Below are 17701 nucleotides of genomic sequence, written 5' to 3'. Positions count from 1 at the left end.
CAAGTAATCCAGCTTCCTCCCACCTCCTAAAGGCTGAACAAACTCCCAGTAGCAAAGCCTGGGGGTGTGAGGGAGGGAGCGCAAACCTTCAGTGCAGGGTCTAGTCCAAAGCACAGCTCCCACCTTCCTCTTCTGGCAATGTGGACCTGAGGGCGTGCAGCTCCTGAGAAGCTGTGCTTGTTTCCTGGCACAGTTGCTGCCCATGCCAGATAGAGAGTGCACAGGACCTTTAAGACACTCCCTGGGCTAGGGGCCATTTTAAGCTTTGCATGCCATCAGCCAGAGCTCCACAAAGTTCATAAAACGGTAGTGACTGTATCAAAGGCAACATCACTAATTTTTTCATAAATCGACAGAATTTGTGTATCGCCCCTAGAAGCACAACTGCTTTTCGTAGTTTTAGGCATGTATAGAGGCTTGGTGTATATTTTTCTGAAGCTGACAGAAGATATTTGACCAAAGCAAAGCCACACCTACTCACGTGCTGTTAAGCCACCGCAGGAGATCAGCTATGAGATTAAATCAGAAATACAATCCTATCTCCTGAACTTACTCGTCCCAGACTTCAGTAAGTGTCCCTAAGAGTTAATAAGCGATGGCCCGAGCCATGGTGAGATTTGCTAATGTTTGGTAAGAGCTATCTTGACTTATCATTTAGAAGAGTGATATTAAAATCCAGGCTTCTGGGGAGATAGCTCTGCAAAGCACAGCCTTGTAAACACAGGAACTCGAATTTGGTTCCCAGGGCTCATGTGTGAAAAAGCCAAGTGTGTTCTTGTAATCTCAGGGCTGGGGAGGGAGCAATAAGCAGATCTCCAGAGCTCGCTGGCCAGCCTAGCCTGGGAGCCCTAGGTCTTGTGAGAGACCCTGTCTCAAAAAAACAGTGTAGATAGTTCCTGAGGAATGCCATCCAAGACTGAAATCTGACTTCCTCTTGCACGTTTACACACTAACATGTGTACACACACACACACATGCACACGTGCACACACAGATGTATGCCAAGGGAGAAAATGGAGTCTTTCTGGTTTGTTCAGAGATAGCCCAGCTTTCAGGGGGAGGTGTCTGTTCCTCCACACATTCACTGGGCCTGTACTGTGCACCCAGCTCAGCATGTTCAAAATTTACATCAGAGCGCAACACCACCTTGCCCCTCGGGTTCAATGGGTTTACGTACACAGGAGAAAGAAAAGCCAAGAGTGCCACAGCACAGTGGAGTGTATTTTAATTTTCTACTTAGACAGCTTTTGTAATATGGTTCTTTTTTTTTTATTAGTTTCTTGCAGGGTCAGGCTTGCAGAACAAAGCTGTTATGATTAATTTAGAGGGGACACTGTATTGGGTACAATAGAGCCTTCATTCACTGAACCACAAGGCAAGCTGGGAACCCAGGAAAGTTATTATTATTATTATTACTTTAATCAAAAGGTTGGCCTCACCACACAGTGGGTTTTCTGCTTTTTCTTCTTGGATAGGACCAAGCCCCGTTTCCATTCACACGGGCGTGGGGGTGGGGGTGGGGAGCGATGGTTCCAGTTTTTCCCATATGCTTAGTGCTGGGTTACCATGGTTACTGCGCCTTGTCACCGCCTTCCGGTGGTTTTGCTTTTCTAACTGTAGAATAAGTTACTTCTGTTTACTTCTAGTGTTAGGAAGAGAAGCTGAGCACAAGGCGCCATGCACATCCCGGTACCATTACAAACCTAAGAAACAACGGCACTTCAGCGACAGCCTGTTTGTATGTCCGTCCTGTCCATATGTCCGTCCTTCCATCCCCACAGATGCTTTTCCAACGGGAAGTTTAATGACATGGAAACACACACACATATGTATATATGTATTCTTTTTCAAAGTATTCAATCAAGAAAAACAAAAATAAACAACAACAACAACAACAAAAAACCCCCACACAACACTTTTCCATCTCACCTCTGCTCTCGGTTGCTTTAAGAAAAATCCAGAATCTGGGCAAGCTGGGTACGTAGCACATGGGGAGGAGAGAGTTGACCCTTAGAGAACGAGGAGAGTTGGCGACCATCTCGGTGGCAAACTGCAGGGAGCCAAAATGGGATGCCGTGATTTAATATAACCTGCTTTTTTTTTTTTAATCTGCAGCCCCAGGGAAAGGAAGCCATTCCCTCTGCAGGCAAACACACCTTTCTGTACTTGAGAGTCAAATGGGGTGCTTCAAGGCAGAGCACCCCTGCTTACAACACAGTCAGCGTGAGTTGGGAACCAGTGTCTTCGAGGCTCCTTAGTTTCAAGTTCTATCTCAGAAACAACATAGCACACATCTTAAATTATAGCCAGAGGGGAGAAGGGGTGAGGCAGAGAAGGAGTGAGGTGAGACGGTCAAGGCGAGAGACAGCCAAGGGGTAACTTCTGTGTTCTACTTCTGGGAATAGAGTTTCACACCATCGCTAAGTATCAAAATGCTAAAATACGAAAAGGCCTGCAAACTGAAGATGGAACGGCCCATGACGCACTGCCCGTTGTCCCTCTGTCTGTCTCGCTTAAGGGCATTGAAAGGCTTCTCTTCACGTCACAGGGCTCAGAAGCCCTCTTTTTACCCTAGGCCCTCATACAAAAGCGCCAAGTCCGTTGTTCAGCCCGCTCTCTCAGGAAGATGTGTGCGATACGAAAACTGTGCGTGGTTAACTTGTAGGTCTTGGCCAAGACCCATCGACACTTACTTTCTTTCAGCTTCTGCTGCTGTCCCAAGCAGACAGCAAACGCCCAGCTTGTCGCTGCAAACGCAGCCCCCACTTTGAAGCGTTCTCTGTCTTCGTTCTCCTTCTCTGTCTTCCTGAATGTTCCTCTGCATTCATATGGATCTCAGCGAAGGTCAAACGTATTGTCCAGTGACGTGAGGGTCCTTGAAAGATACCAAAGTGAGGGCAAGAGAGCTGTTTCTCACCAAGTCCCTTTTCTTTAGCTAATGCCAAGCGCATGGTCTGGGAAGCAGTCTTCCTGCAGGCTTGTCAGTGTGCCCCGTGGAGCTGCAATTCAGGCGGACAGGAGCAGGCTGGGAACACCCCCCCAGGGTGCCCTTGACAGGGCATTCCCCAAGTTCTTTGCCCATTCAGCTGTGGAAATTGGATAACAATGTCTGGCCTAGTTATGCAGCTATCATAGTGCCATTATTCAGAGGAATTTGCCTAATGAATTTTTTCATTGGAAATCATCTACAGACTTCAAAGCACCAAATAAAAATGAGCTTAGTAAAAGAAACTCGCTATGAAAATGTCTGAAAGGGACAAGGAGTCTCTGACTTGAAGTTCAAGGCTCATCTAGAATTAAGATTTCCACCTCACTCCCCAACCCGTGTCAGGCAACACTGACAGTCAGACCAACACAGGGGCAAAGGCTGGACCATAGGACTCTCCGTCACCCAGAATGCTCCCCACCAGCTTGTGTGTTGAATTATTTGTGTGGAATAATTCAGGGGTGGAAGGTTGGTGAGAAGAAAGCTGACAAGGAAGCCAGGGACTTGGGGACAGTGCACGTTTTATCCTGTACTGAGACACCTGAGTCGGGGGGTCAATGTGTAAAAGCCTGAGCTGGCCATCTGCCTATGGGGAGGGAAAGGGAAGCAGGAAGCGGGCTGAGAGTTTCCTTTATTGACCTGAGGGTTGTTGTTGCTAGGGCTAACCAGACTTAAAGAACCATCAAGAGCCGGCAGTGGTGGCGCATGCCTTTAATCCCAGCACTAGGGAGGCAGAGGTAGGCGGATTGCTCTGAGTTTGAGGCCAGCCTGGTCTACAAAGCGAGTCCAGGTCCAGGACAGCCAGGGCCACACAGAGAAACCCTGTTTCCAAAAAACAAAAACAAAACCTGAAACAAAACAAACACAAAAAACCAAACAACAACAAAAACAAAACATCAGGAGACTGAAACCGTCTCTGGTGGCCACCGTTGGGAGGCAGGATGAGGAGGCAGGAGAAGGTCTACAGAAACACGCTGCGTGAACTCCAGAACTCAGACTCTTCAAGGGGTTATCATTGTTTAACCAAGATGGAGATGAAATAACAAAGAACTAAATGGCATTTTCGCGGCTCGCAAGGGGGGAGGTTATTGTTTGGAAAGTTCTGGAAACCTTAGGAAGTAGGGCTTAGATGGATAAAGCACTCACTGGGGGTGCACCTTTGTGGGGGGTACACCTGGTCTCCAGTCCTGTTCTCTCTCTGTGTCCCGCTGTTGGGATGTGAGCGCTCTCTGCCGCGTGCTCCCACCACGTTGCTGTCTGCCTCAGCTCGGGCTCCGACTCAGTGAGGGCGAGGACAAGGGCTGTGGACCGAAACTTCTCAGACACTGGACCAAGCAACTGCTTCTACCTTTCAGCTGATGTGTCTTGTATTTGGTCACAGCTACAGAAAAGTAACTAATGAATCCTGTGACTGCAACTTGCTCCCCCTGACTCCAGTCTTCCAAGGCAACCGCCCCCCTCGCCCACTTCCAGAAGAATCACCTTTTAGTCAGCTCTTTGGTGTCTTCATTTCTGTTTCTGTGAGACAGATAATTGTATTTTATATTGCCTACGTCCTTTCCTAGAATGCCTTCCCCCCCCCCCTCTCTTTTTCCCCCGCTAAGGATTGAACCCAGGGTCTTGGGCACGCTGGGGAAGTACACTTCCACTGAACTAAGCCTCCAGCTGCTTTCCCAGTCTTTCTGTGAGATCCTCATGAGAGCTCTTCGGCCAAGGAAAAGAGACCCAGAGACAAATCTCATCTGACAAGGCGGGCTGCCCAGGGCCACACAAATGGCTTCTCACGGACGCTCTGCCAGTCCAAGGTCAGAAGTAGCAGTGACTATGGAGATTTCCTGGAGGAGGCGGGCGCTGGGCTGAGGATGGGCAGAGACAGAGAAGTATTCATACCAGGCGGAGATATGTCCCCCAAAGAAAGGAGACAGTGGGCATGCGTGGCCCTTCTGTAGATGGAGAAAGGCTTTGCAAGTGACAGGAGAGTCCATAGCCAAAGCCGTCAGCAGAGCAGGTTCCGTAAGGATTTGTCGAGCATCTTGGTGTTAGCTAGGCCTCCGCACACCTCTGTTGTGTCCTGCCGCTCCGCTCCCCAGTGAATGCCCTCATCTCCTTGCTGCCTTCCTCCCTCACTGAAGGCCTTCCTTTCAGAAGACAGCCCTATAGGCATCCCAAGTTAAATGCACCCCCAATTAAACACACACGCATCTATGTACTTAAAAAAATTTAGGCGTGACTTTATTTCCCCTAAGCGCACAGATTTTACTTAACAAATGTGAACGTCCCTGCACTGGGTGTCATCAACAAATGGTCTCTTTCTTTGGCAGCAGACGTCCCAGCGCGGACGGGCCGATGAGTACTTGGAACACCTGGTTCTTCCTAACTCTCCGCTCTGAAGTCAGGCCTGCGGGCAGAGGGGTAAAGGCTGCCAGGACAGGTGAACAGCAACGGCGGAGGTCTGGAGTGCGGAGAGTTGCTTCTCTGCTGGGCTGGAGAGCTGAGCAGTGACTCATTTGCAGGAGAAGTCCTCCTCAGACGTCAAGATCTAAGAACCTACAAGACAATGCAAGGCCAGGGCGGGGGGGGGGGGGGTACGGTGGGGATGAGGAACGAAAGGGGCACATTTTGACAGTGGGGCCCACATGTAAAAGAGAGCAGACAGCGTTTGCCTTTTGGGGTCGTCCTCGGCTCGGTTAGTATAACGTTTTTCCAGTCCCGCCCATTTGCCTTCAAACGGTCACCGGTTCGTCTTACTTCCCAGCTGTACAAACTCCCCTTGTGCATACGCACCGCATTTTCCCTGCCCATTACTCAGGTGACGGGCGGTGGCGTCCCCACTGATTCCGCTCCCTGGCTGCCGTGAACAGAGCAGCCGTGAGCAGCCATCTGTCTAGTAGGAGACAAGGACTCATTTATAGTTTAAATGAGTGAATATTGCCTTTTTTTTTTTCTGGAACGGAAATCCTGTTTCCACTTTTAGGATATAATTTATGTGTGGTGGCATTCTCGCAAGTGGAGGGTACACGTGACAACTTTGTAAACATTTACACACATGTACCTACCACTCAAACTGAGGTAGAAAGTGCTGTGCCCACCTCCCTCCCCAGGAAGTTCCCCAGGCCTTATCAGTTCTAACGTAATGATACCTTTGTGTGTTTTGTAGCTCCTGGGGCATTTCCAAATTGATTTCTATATCTCTTCAAGTGCCTCCATAATTTCGAAGCCTTTCTTTACTTTCTTGCTAATGTTTATTTTAGGCATCCTGGGGCTGTGGGTAGTGTTTTTTTTAAATAATTAATTTATATGCCTTTTATGTACATTGGTGTTTTGTCTACAGGTATGTCTGTCTGAGGGCGTCAGATCCCCTAGAACTGGGTGCTGGGGATTGAACCCGGGTCCTCTGGAAAAGCAGCCAGTGCTCCCAACTGCTGCGCCATGTCTCCAGCCCCATGGGTGGTGTCTTTATGTGGTCTATGTGAACCGTTTTCCACCGTCCCCACTGGCTTTGTTTGAAGTATTTACTTGAGCCACTTGCCCAGGTTTCACTGCATGGTCTGACTTCTGACATTGAATCCTGGTAATTGTTTATCTGCTCTGGATTCTACATTAAGTCGTTTTCCCCCAGGAGTAATGCCTGCGCCTGGAGAGGTGGAGGCAGCAGGATCCTGAGTTCAAGGCCAGGCTGGGCTAGTTCCGCCAAGCCTGGAGCTTAAGTACAGACACTCCGCATCCCCTCTCCCCCTCCCCCATCCCCTCTTATTCCTACCTAGTGCGTCTCCCACTTTCTCATCTGTGTTTCCTGCTTCACAGTGTGATGACCTGAGCTCTTCCAAACACATCACGAGCCCCTCGCCCTGTGGACAGTCTTATCTTACACTCCTGGTTTTCTCTCTAGATAAATGACAAGGTAAAGAGAATGCATTCTCTTTACATTGACCAACGCAAATGACATTGTGTGTGTGTGTGTGCTCATGTGTGTGTGCTTGTGCTCCTGTGTGTGTTCTCCTGTGTGTATACTCCTTTGTGTGTGTATGTGTGCTTGTGCGTGCGTGCATGTTTGCACTCCTGTGTGTTTGTGCTCCTGTGTGTGTGTGCTCCCATGTGTGTGTGCATGTGTGTGTATGTGCTCCTGTGTGTACTCCTGTTTTGTGTCTGTGTGCTTGTGTGCACGTGCACTTGGTTACTTTCTGCTGATTCCAGCACCAGGTGACAACGCTCTTTAGTCTGAACAATATGATTCAGCTTTCCTTGAATAACAAAAATCTCTCAACTTCATTGATCCAAAATGTCTTTTTAAATGTCCTTTGGACAGGTGGGGTGGCTCAGTGGGTAAAGGCGCTTGCTGCCAAGCCTGATGACCTGAGTTGAATCCCCAGAACCCGTGTGTGGAGATAGAACCTACTCCCCAAAATGCTCTCTGTCCTCCATGTGTGTGCACCGTGTGTGGAGCTCACGTCTCCGCCTCTGTTCTGTGGGTTCACAGCATGTTGTTGCCTACTGTCTTCAAGGAGCACAATCCTGGACTGCTGACGGCCACCACCTGAGAAGAGGCCTAAAAGGAATTAATAAGCAAGGGGGCTTGAAAATGGGAATTAATGAACATTGGAGTTGTTTCTCTTGAGTATTTGTCACAGTGATCACAATGAGTAACAGAAGGGGAAAACGCTCTGTGTGCATGCCTGTACACATGTGTGTTCCCATACATATATGTTTGCATGCAAGTGTGTGCACGCTCATGTGTGGGTATATGTGTGTGTGCTTGTGTACATGTGTGTGCTCATGTGTGGGTGTGCGTGTGTGTACATTTGTGTGTGAGTGTACGTGGGTGCGCATTTGTCCGCTTACATGTGAAGGACAAACAGGCCAAGCTCACGTGTCCTTTTTAGATGCTCATCATCTTGTCTTTTGAGGCAGGGTCTCTCACAGGGCTGGAACTCACACCAAGTGGGTTGCGTTGGCTGACCAGTGAGCACCAGGGATCTGCCTGTCTCCACCTCCCCAGCACTGGGTTACACGCATGTAACAACCATCTAAAAATAGGTGTCTAATGATGACCTTAAAGCCCAGATACATCTTGTTCTAGGTGTTTATTAGACCGAAACAAGTCAACACAAGACTCAGCGACCTAAGACAACAGGCCCGCATGTCAGGCGGAGCTCCGGCGGAAGGCTTTTCTGGTCCAGGTGCCATGTGCAGCTATGAGACTCTGGATGCTGGGTCTGGAAGTTGTGCTCAAATGGTCTGCCACCTGGAACACAAACATGTGGCCTTCCCACCATGAGTCAGGGCTGCCCGACTGGGCAGGGGCTCCAGGGGTCAAGGCAAGCAGCTGAAGTTTCTATGTCCCCAGCTTTGAAGTCACCTAGTGTTTGCTCTAATGAAGTCCACCAGCTGGAACATCTCAAGTCACCCCGGCTCACACACAGGAGACCCTACTCTGTCTTTTAGTAAGAGGAGTGTGAGAACGTGCAAACGCCTGTTAAGGCTCCCACCTGCTGCAAGTATATTTGTGTGCGTGATGACACTACTGTGCGTGGACAGCAGTTTCACTAGCATCTCACAGCACCCATGGTGCTGAGAGAGTTGTGCGGTGTGGGAGAAGAAAGAAGCACACCCTGCTGAGGCGCTAGAGAGGCCCCACAGGGTGGAGGAGGCATGAGGAAGAAGAGGAGGAGGATGAGGAGGAAGAGGGGGAGGGAGAGAAGGAGGGCGAGGGAGAGAAGAAGGAACAGAGAAGAGGGGGGGGAGGAGGGAGAGGAAGGGAGGAGAAGGGGGTAGAAGGGGGGAGGACAGGGAGGACGGAGAGGGGGCAGCGGCAGGGGACAGAGAGGAAGGCAGGAGGACTCTGATGGTGCTCTCCAGGAAGACGCAACCCCGGGAATAAAGAGGACCAGCAACATGGCAGGTGAGCTTGGATAACTGTCTCACAGGACAGTGTGTGATAAGAAAAGGGATGGGCACCGAAGGGGACTCAGGTCCTTAGAGAGCTGAGCAATGGCTGATGGTAAGTGTCCCAGAGACCACACACACGGTGGTGGGTTACTGGCTCCCCCTGGAAAATAAGAAGATGTGCTTGTCCTTGGGAGAGGGGAAGAAGGCAAGAGATGGATGACCAAAGAGGGTGACGTAGAGGGATCTCCGAGGAAGGGCGGTGAGGTTATTCATTTAGATTAAAAACACCATGATCTGTCTCACACTTTTCATGAAAATACATGATTTCTAAGAACTTCTGCTAAGTAGGCAGATGGGGAATTTTTCTAAGTATTTGGATAACTCAGTTTTACTTTAACGCTTTTTCCGACTGGCATTATCTACCTTAGATGAGAAGTTGATGCCGACTCTCTCCTCCACTTTCCCACAGACAGCTGCCAGAGGCAATTCTGCTCCCACACGTCAGCCCGATTTGCAGATACAATTCTATTATACAATATGACACAAATGTTTTGCATATTTGAGATTCCATGCAGCTTTGCTTATGCCTCCACAGCCTTCAAATTCATCTTCAAAGATTAGATGTCATCCTGGTTCAGCCATGTGGCCCAAGGGCTCACCTCCTAGCCTGACATCACGAGCCCCATCCCTGGACCACACAGTAGGAAGACAATGGCAGCAGCAGCAGCAACAACAGTTTTAAAAGGCTTTCTGTGACTCATACTACTAAGATATGATAGCTTACTTAGCCATTCCCTATTTGTGTATCCTTGTATGTGTATGTATGTGTTCCTATGTGCTTGTGGAGGTCAGAGGTCAGTGTCAGGTGTTTTCATCAATCCCTTCCATGAACCCGAGCTAGCAAAGCTAGCTGATTAGCAAGCCCCAGGGTTATAACATTTGGCCTTTTATGTGGCTCCTGAGAGTCTGAGTCAGGGATCCAAGCCCTCTACCACTAAGCCATCTTCCCCGCTCCCATCCCCCTATTCGGGAGCCTTTGAACATCCCTGATTCTTGACTTCATATGCATATAATATAAGCACATCTTCATGTGTGGGGGTGGCGGGTGGAAGGGAATGGTCCCCCTAGGCTCCTAGGGTGTGGTGCCATTAGGAGGTGTGGCCTTGCTGGAAGAAATGCATCACTGGGGTTGGGCTTTGAGGTTTTAGAGTGCTCAAGCCTGGCGACTCTCTCTCTCTGTCTCTGTCTCTCCCTCTCTCTGTCTCTCTGTCTCTCTGTCTCTCTCTCTCTCCCTCTCTCTGTCTCTCTCTCCCTGCTGCTTGCCCACGTGTGACTGTGCCTCCATGCTCCCTGCCTACGCCTCTGAACTGTAAGCCAGCCCCAGTAAAATGTTTTCCTTTATAATAAGGGTGGCTGTGGACATGGCGTCTCTTCACAGCAATAAAACCCTGACTAAGGTGGTAGGCACGATGGACGATATGATGCACACAGATAAGATACAGACACGGCGAGACTTATAGGTACATGACTGATCATCTTTCTGTAGGAAGTGTCAGAGTCACGTCACACCCACCCACCCGTCTGTGACCCCTGAAGGCACACAGCTGCACGCACATCTATGCAGAAACGTGCTCATTTTCACAGCCTCGTCCACCACACCTTCCAGTTCTGTCCCCTGGCCGCGAAGTCCCTGGAACTGGGGGTATTGTTTAAGCTGAAATCCAGCCTAAAATCCAGTGGTTTAAAGTATGAGACCTCCCCTTCACCCTCGGACTCTTTCTGTTCCAGGGGGAATTTGGGGTCGGAAGAGTTTTCAAGTTGCGTTTGTAGAGTAAACTTCACTGTGTTTTCAATAGTCTGGGCAGCAAAAGGCTAAGCTATCCAGTCAACAAGACAGAGGAAGACAGTATCTATCTGTGTCTTTGTAGTAACCAGGATAGGGGCTAGGGTGAACAAGGGCTGTTGCTCAGAAGTGAGACACACACACACACACACACACACACACACACACACACACACACACACACACACACACACACACACACACACACACACACACACACACTCACCCACTCACCCTCAGGCCTGCTGACTGTGCTGGGGAAGGGAAGAGGGAGCCAGGCAGCCTCGGGTAGCCCTGCCCAGGGTCTGGCGCCACCAAACCTGCACTTTCCGGTTTAAGAAGCCAGGTAGGGGGCGCGGGCAGGCACAGCTCCCGCCAAGTGGGTGCCAGCTCTCCCGGCAACTCCCCGCTACCTGAGCCGGCAACCACGTCACCGCCACATCATCCGGCCTCTTCTGTTTGCAGGGAACCAGGAAAGGGAGCGGCGGCGGGAGGCGCGGAGCGCGGGCGCCGGGAAGATGCTGCAGTCCCTGGCCGGCAGCTCGTGCGTGCGCCTGGTGGAGCGGCACCGCTCGGCCTGGTGCTTCGGCTTCCTGGTGCTGGGCTACCTGCTCTACCTGGTGTTCGGCGCCGTGGTCTTCTCGTCCGTGGAGCTGCCTTACGAGGACCTGCTGCGCCAGGAGCTGCGCAAGCTGAAGCGGCGCTTCCTGGAGGAGCACGAGTGTCTGTCGGAGCCGCAGCTGGAGCAGTTCCTGGGCCGCGTGCTGGAGGCCAGCAATTATGGAGTGTCTGTGCTCAGCAACGCCTCTGGGAATTGGAACTGGGACTTCACCTCGGCGCTCTTCTTCGCCAGCACGGTGCTCTCCACCACAGGTAGGGCGGCTGCTGCCACCTCACTCTGTCCCTGGTGTGCCTGGGAGGTTGGGGCGGGAGGGGGGGGGGTGCCTGGGCGCATCCTGCGGTGGCTCAAAGACAGTGGCAGCAGCCTGCGAGGTGACCTCTGAGCGCGACTTGGATGTTGCAGCTGTAACTCTAAGGAGTGGTCCCTAACACCTGGACCTAGCGGCTGCAGGGGCCTCCTTCTCTGATCTGTACTTGTGCGGACCCTGAGCTGATGAGAGAGTGGGTGCCCGACTTTCTGTCCTGGCAACTGAACAGCAAGGCTAGTACCCGGTGCTCAAGGAGTGTCCCACCTCCCTCTGGCCCCATCCCAGAGACCCCAGGCCGAGGAATCTCGTAATGACACTTGGATGGGTCACCTTCCTGGCTGTGACCCTACTGTAGACCCGTTTCAGCATCTTTGGATCTGTTTTGAGGACAGTGGTGACATCACTCTGCTCTCTGCAGGTGACCTCTGAGCAGACAGGCCTATGTAGGCTTCAGAGTGGGAGGAAGGGTGGGTGTGGGGAAGGGAGGCTCACTTGGCTTGGCCCCCACGTAGTGGGCTGCCTGAATTAGCAGTTATTTCAACTTCAGGTGTGTTCGGCTCCCCACTTACTTTGAGGCTCCACCTTCTGTAGGAGGCTTAGAAGTCCAGCCGGAAATACATGCCCCGGGGTGCACCCGGTTAGGCTAGATGAAGAAAGGCCGGGCTTTGTCAGGGTGGCCAGCCATGCGGTCAGGCCAAGAGGACATAAATAGGTGCGTGGAGAGCCAGAGGGACTGTCAAAGAGCCTCAGGGCCACCCCTTCTTCTTCTGCCTGAGATTCAATCTTTGAAATGGTCCCTTTTGGCAGGCACAAGGTCACACGGTGCCCAGGGACACTCTGGAATCTGGGCCTCGTGAGTTCTTGCCAGGAACAGTGTGTTATGCCCCCCACTGCCACCCCACCCCCTTCACAAGTGACTCACCACTACCTGGGTTACTTCAGCCCTTCCTTGACCCTCCTGCGCCGCTCAGGCTATAGCCCTTCACATCCTCCCTTTGGGCTGCAGCCAGCAAATTATTTTACTAATTACCCAATAATGAGTAAACACACAGTCTCGGGCCAGATCAAGCAAATTCATTGTTCAGAAACCTGGGGGTGAGTTACTGAACTTGGAACAGACAGGAGGGGAGTTCTAGGCTGCACACTGTAGTGTTTAAAAAAAAAAACTGTGTTAAACGGATGCCCAAACGAGACAAACCTGTTGGCTCACTTTCCAGAGGAAAGTCTGCTCCGCCCCTGCTGCCCACAGTCCAGGTTTTATGTCAACATTTGCCCAGTTACCTTCCTCAGATCAGTCAGGCCTTTCGGACTCTTATTTGTGCCAGAGGGTCAGTCCCTCCCTCCTCTCCATAGACTCGAAGAGTTGGAGAAAGTTCACAGCCGCCTCCCAATAGCGGGGCGGGCAGCTTGAGAGTGGAGGCTGACAGGGCAGGAGGAAGAAGTGCCCTGAGGAAAATAATGTACGCTTCTCCCGGGTGGGGTTCGCAGGCAGTGGGGAAGTTCTTGTGTACTCAGGGTGTCCTGTGTGCTCTGAGTTATGCATCAACCCTGCTCTGCTGGGAAAGAGTTGTCTATCTCATGTGAGCGCAGCCCCTATGATTAACCACACCTGGGACAGTTGTGGGGGAGGGGAGGAGCTTGGTTATTGGTATTCGACTTGCATTTGCCCTTCCTGAGAAAGAAGGCCTGGACTGTGGTGCCGTGGAACAAGGGTTCATTTAAGAAAGGAGAGCAAGGGGCGCTTTGGGGTAAGCCAGACAAAGGAGGGGACTCTCTCGGTTTGTAAAACCAGCTGATGGGCGAGATGGCGCTTATGAACAAAATACTGTGAGTCAAAGCCCCTCCTCTCCGGGTTTTGAGCCGACGCCATCATAGGGCACATTTGATAGCCCTTACGGTTCCCAAACTGGTTTTGTGGCAGAAATGCGGATGGTGCTAAGATTAAAGCTGGTGGGCTTCATTGCTTTAAAAAACAAAACTGCTTTCTGGGAGCGAAGCATGACCTCAGAGGCACCTCAGCCACCCCTCTCTCAGGCAGGAGTCAGTCACGTGCTTTTTAACTGTAAACTCTTCAGTCAGCTGAGGGTGGTCGTTAGTTGATTGTCAGCTAATCAGTTCAGTTCTTTCCTGGCTTGTCTGGCTTCATGCAGCTATCTTTCTGCTGGCCTTGGCGGTGTATAGCTGGCACAGGGGAAACTGAGGCAGGCGGATTGCTGTGGTTTTGAGGCTAGTCTGGATTAGATGCTAAAACCTTGCTTCCACAGTAAACCCAAATAAGGGCAGAACCCACAAAGATGCCCTTGCTGGTGGCTGTCATCATAACACAGGCTAACAAGTGCCTTTTCAGTGTCTGTTGGGCCTCGCGGCACCGGCTTCTATAGATGGAAGGAAATGGATGAAATATTCCTGGTGCTGAGGATCGCCGAGTCCTCACTGGTCTGCATACATACTCTGCCTCTGCCTATTCTCTGAAGCTAAGCAGGGTGGGGCCTGGCTGGTACCTGGATGGGCGGCTTCAGTAACCACAGGACACTGCGCTATCCTTAGCGAACATCTGAATCTGGTTTTCTCTGCCCTGGTAGACAAGATGGTTGCTTCTCCCCACTGCCAGGCAAGGAGAAGCACGCACACTTATTTCCTGTCCATATAAGTGGCATGGCAGCCTCCGGGCACGCCCATGGACATCTCCTCCTCCTCTGTATGAAATGGGCTCTCCTGGAGTGAGGAGGGTGGAGGCCGACTCTGGGAGAAGAGCCAGGACAACAGAGCAATAACCTTCACCTCTGCTCTCCCCACGAGTGTGGAGGAGCAACCCTTTGACTCGAGTGAGACTTCACGACAGCACCTCACAGTCGTGTGAGAACGGGCAAAGACCTCACTGGTGCCAGGCGTTTTTGAGGGGTGGGGGGCGCACAAGGGAAAGAGACCACAGCACCCAGGCAACTCCTCTACAAGGAAGTCACGTTTGGGTCTTTGGGGAGTAAGGGACAATTCTGCCAGCATCTTCAGTAGCCATGCCATTTGCTCTTACCTCCCTCCCTCTCTCCCTCACTCCCTCCCTCCCTCCCTCCCTTCAGTTTTGTCATCATTGTTTTGTTTTGTTGCACTGACAGTCTGAAACTCCAGGCCTCACACCAAATCATGTCCTCAGATCTTTCTTGCACTTTTTTTTTTTTGAGATGGAATCTCACTGGAGTTCTCAGGCTGTTTCTGCAGTCCGGGCCAGCCAGGCTTTGAACTTGAAGATCTACTTGTCTCACCCTCTTGAGTAGCCGGGGTGGAAGGCCTGTGCCTCCGGGCTTAGCTGCCATCCATGCCGAGGAGCAGTGCGAGCTGTGGGTGGACTGGGGGAGTGCGTTCTCTTTCGCTCCTGCAGGCACGGCCATGGCTGTCTGGGAAAGGTAGCCTTTGCATCCAGACGCCTTTTTGTTACTTCAGCAATGTGTAGTCCACATGACAGAGTCTGGTCTGCCATCTGCAGATTAGGGCCTTTCCCTGCTTGTGAAGAAGCACCTCACAAGGAATCTAAAGCCAGGAAAGCTAGGTGTAGTGGCTCACACCTGTGTTCCCAGCATTAGAGAAGTGGAGGCAGGGGCATTGCTGAGAGTCCATAGCCAGCATGGACTATGGAGTGAGACTCTGTCACAAAAACAAAACAAAGCAAACAAACAAACCCCCCAAATCAATCAAACAAACAAAAACAAAAACAAACAAACAAACAAGCAAAAAAAAGAAAACAAGTGTCCAAGGAAGAATTGTTTAGCTGTTTTGAGTGTTTAGATACTGGGGTTTGAGTTAGTCAGGGCTGCAACTGCCTGAGCACCAGTAATTTAAAAAAAAAAAAGGAGTGGGAATAGGTGATAAAGGTGATAAGTTGTCGACGGGGAAACGCGTCATCAGCCTCAGCCAGTGTTCTGAGATGTCTAGGACAGACGATAAACATCAGCGCTGGCACGCAGCTACACCCACGGCTTTATGAGGCCTGACGCATGGTCTCCGTATTTTCAAACAACTGGGGGAAAAATAGCCAATGGAAAACACTCTGAACACAATAAAAGTTGTCAACAATCTGTCTTCTCGGTGTGTGAGCTGTCTATCGACCCCAGCCACACCTGTTACTTCTCTGTTCCTTGTTGCCCCTATCTGAAGGAGTTGGACAGTTGTCATGGAAACCACAGAGCCACACACCCTAAATGAGCTGCTGCCTAAAGTCTTTACAAAGCAAGTCCGGACACCTGTGAGGAGTGCTCTGCAAGGAGCTCTGAGCCTCTGCGACTGCCCTTGCCTCAAGACAGACCTCTCCCCCCCCCAACTCCTTCTGAAGGGCAGCAAAGCCACAGGTCACACTGGGACTGTTTATCAAAGTGAGTGCAGACCATTGTGCAGCATGCTGGTCGATCAATCAGGAGCACAAGGCTAGCCTCAGCGACACGAGACGTTGTCTCAACAAAATCAGACCAAGTCAAAACATGGTAAATATGTATTATATTTATATATAGTTGTATATGTAATTATATTTTTATTATATATAATTTATATATATATAAAGTATATATTTACACATAAATATATAATAATATAATATAATATGTATTTGATCTTGAAGAGGAATGAAAACAAAAAATCAACAAGAAAGTATCAGCCAGTGTGGTGCTGTAACCACTGCTTCCGTGGAGGAAAAGTGGAAACTCTGGTTTCTCTGGAGAACCTGTTGGTCTTTCTTTCTTTAGGCTTATTTTAAATTATGTGTACATATACGATTGTATCTGTGTATAATTATGTGCATATGAGTGCAGGCATCGTCAGAGGCCAGAAGAGGGTGTTAGATTCTCTGGTGCAAGAGCGGGCATTGTAGGTGGCTGTGACCCTTCTGCTTGGCATGGGCGCTGGGAACCGAACCTGGATCCTTTGCAAGAACAGTATAGGCTCTTAACTGCTGAGTCATCTTGCCAGCCCTTGTCTCCGTTTTCATCTACGGAGTGTGGTTTTGTGAGCCCATGTAGACTGAAGTGGGAAGGCACAAATGCAGGCAAACTTAAGAGACAGGCGGCAGAAAGACAGACAGACCACGACCCACAAAACTGAAGTGAAATTCTAAGGACTGTGCCAGGCTGTGAACACACCTTCTCACTGCACAGAGGTGGGGATGGAACCCCGGCAGGCTGAGTCCCCGGCTGAGCTCACAGCCATTGCTGACCCGGCTTTCACTGATGAGAGACCGAGCTATCTTACCCGCTGGCTGCAGAAGCTTGTTTCTGGCCCCTCTGTGTCTCCCTGGAAGCTCTCATGCTCAAGCCCTAGCGGTGAAACCTCCAGCAGGGCCTGAGTTAGAGATGGGACTGGAAAGCGTGGAAAACCAGCCACAAAGAGTGGACCCAGCCAGAAAGTGGCCACCTTTATCGAGATGGGTGGGTGTGGAGGAAGGTCACACACAGGAGCAGAAGAAACAGGAGTTGCCAGGGTGTGGGACTCACACCTGTAATCCTGGTAAAGCAAAGCAAATCAGAGGGTTTCTAAGTCTTCGCTCTTGTAAGCCTTACGAACTGTATGCAAACAGGACGTTGCTCCTACAGAGCCAGATAAAGATACTAACGCTCCCGAGCCAAAACCCACTCTTTAGTGTGCTCCCGTTGAAGAACAGTGGGCAGCAGGGTGGGGGTGGGGCGGTTCTTGCTGTGTAATCAAGAGGAATTCAGTCTCCAGGCACTCAAATCAAAAGCCCACACAGTCAACTCGGCAGTGCAGGAGGCAGAGGCAGGAGGATCTCTGGTGCTTGCTGTTTGTCAGCCCAGCCTCAGGTTCAGTAAGAGGCCCTGTGTGAGGGGAGTAAGATGGAGACAGACAGAAGGCCGCTGACATCCTCCGCCTGCACCCAGGTGCATACGTGCACACACACACACACACACACATACACACACACACACAATCCTATGACAGCTTCCAGCCAGCATTGGTCAGGGGGAGCAAAGACTTATGCTTAAATTATAAACTGACCTCATCTGTACTCCATGAGATCTTTAGTATTTCAGTAGCTCAAAGGGTTTTTCATCCTTAGTC

At 50.6% G+C, this 17701-nt stretch overlaps 1 protein-coding gene and 2 long non-coding RNA genes across 6 annotated transcripts in view; 1 reads left to right on the top strand and 2 right to left on the bottom strand.

The window, feature by feature from the left end:
- Window positions 1-1289: 1289 nt before the first annotated feature.
- Window positions 1290-2986, bottom strand: LOC311583239. Its single transcript, XR_014774430.1, has 3 exons — window positions 2694-2986; window positions 1930-2050; window positions 1290-1703 (listed from the first exon to the last, which is right to left on the bottom strand). It is a non-coding gene; the product is annotated as an uncharacterized lncRNA (long non-coding RNA).
- Window positions 2987-5138: 2152 nt separating this feature from the next.
- LOC311583233 lies at window positions 5139-10742 on the bottom strand. 3 transcript variants are annotated; one of them, XR_014774419.1, is made up of 3 exons: window positions 6747-10742; window positions 5771-5870; window positions 5139-5533 (listed from the first exon to the last, which is right to left on the bottom strand). It is a non-coding gene; the product is annotated as an uncharacterized lncRNA (long non-coding RNA). The 3 variants fall into 3 exon arrangements; XR_014774420.1 differs by lacking the exon at window positions 5139-5533 and having other exon boundaries at window positions 5549-5870; window positions 6747-6871; window positions 7383-10742; XR_014774421.1 differs by lacking the exon at window positions 5139-5533 and having other exon boundaries at window positions 5549-5870; window positions 6747-8228; window positions 9296-10742.
- A 188-nt stretch (window positions 10743-10930) lies between these two features.
- The window catches only part of KCNK1 (potassium two pore domain channel subfamily K member 1), a 32512-nt gene continuing 25741 nt past the window's right edge, over window positions 10931-17701 (top strand). Inside the window, exons 1-2 of one of the 2 annotated variants that reach the window (XM_084756626.1) lie at window positions 10931-11061; window positions 11181-11588. In XM_084756626.1, the coding sequence (XP_084612752.1) occupies window positions 11234-11588 (355 nt within the window). In that variant the 5' untranslated portion in view covers window positions 10931-11061; window positions 11181-11233. The other variant, XM_084756625.1, reaches the window with a different exon arrangement.

This window comes from Acomys minous (genome assembly GCF_964271855.1).
Source record: "Acomys minous genome assembly, chromosome: 14".
NCBI lineage: Eukaryota > Metazoa > Chordata > Mammalia > Rodentia > Muridae > Acomys > Acomys minous.
The sequence above is the reverse complement of the archived record's forward strand: the minus strand, read 5'-3'. Positions and strand labels throughout refer to the sequence as shown.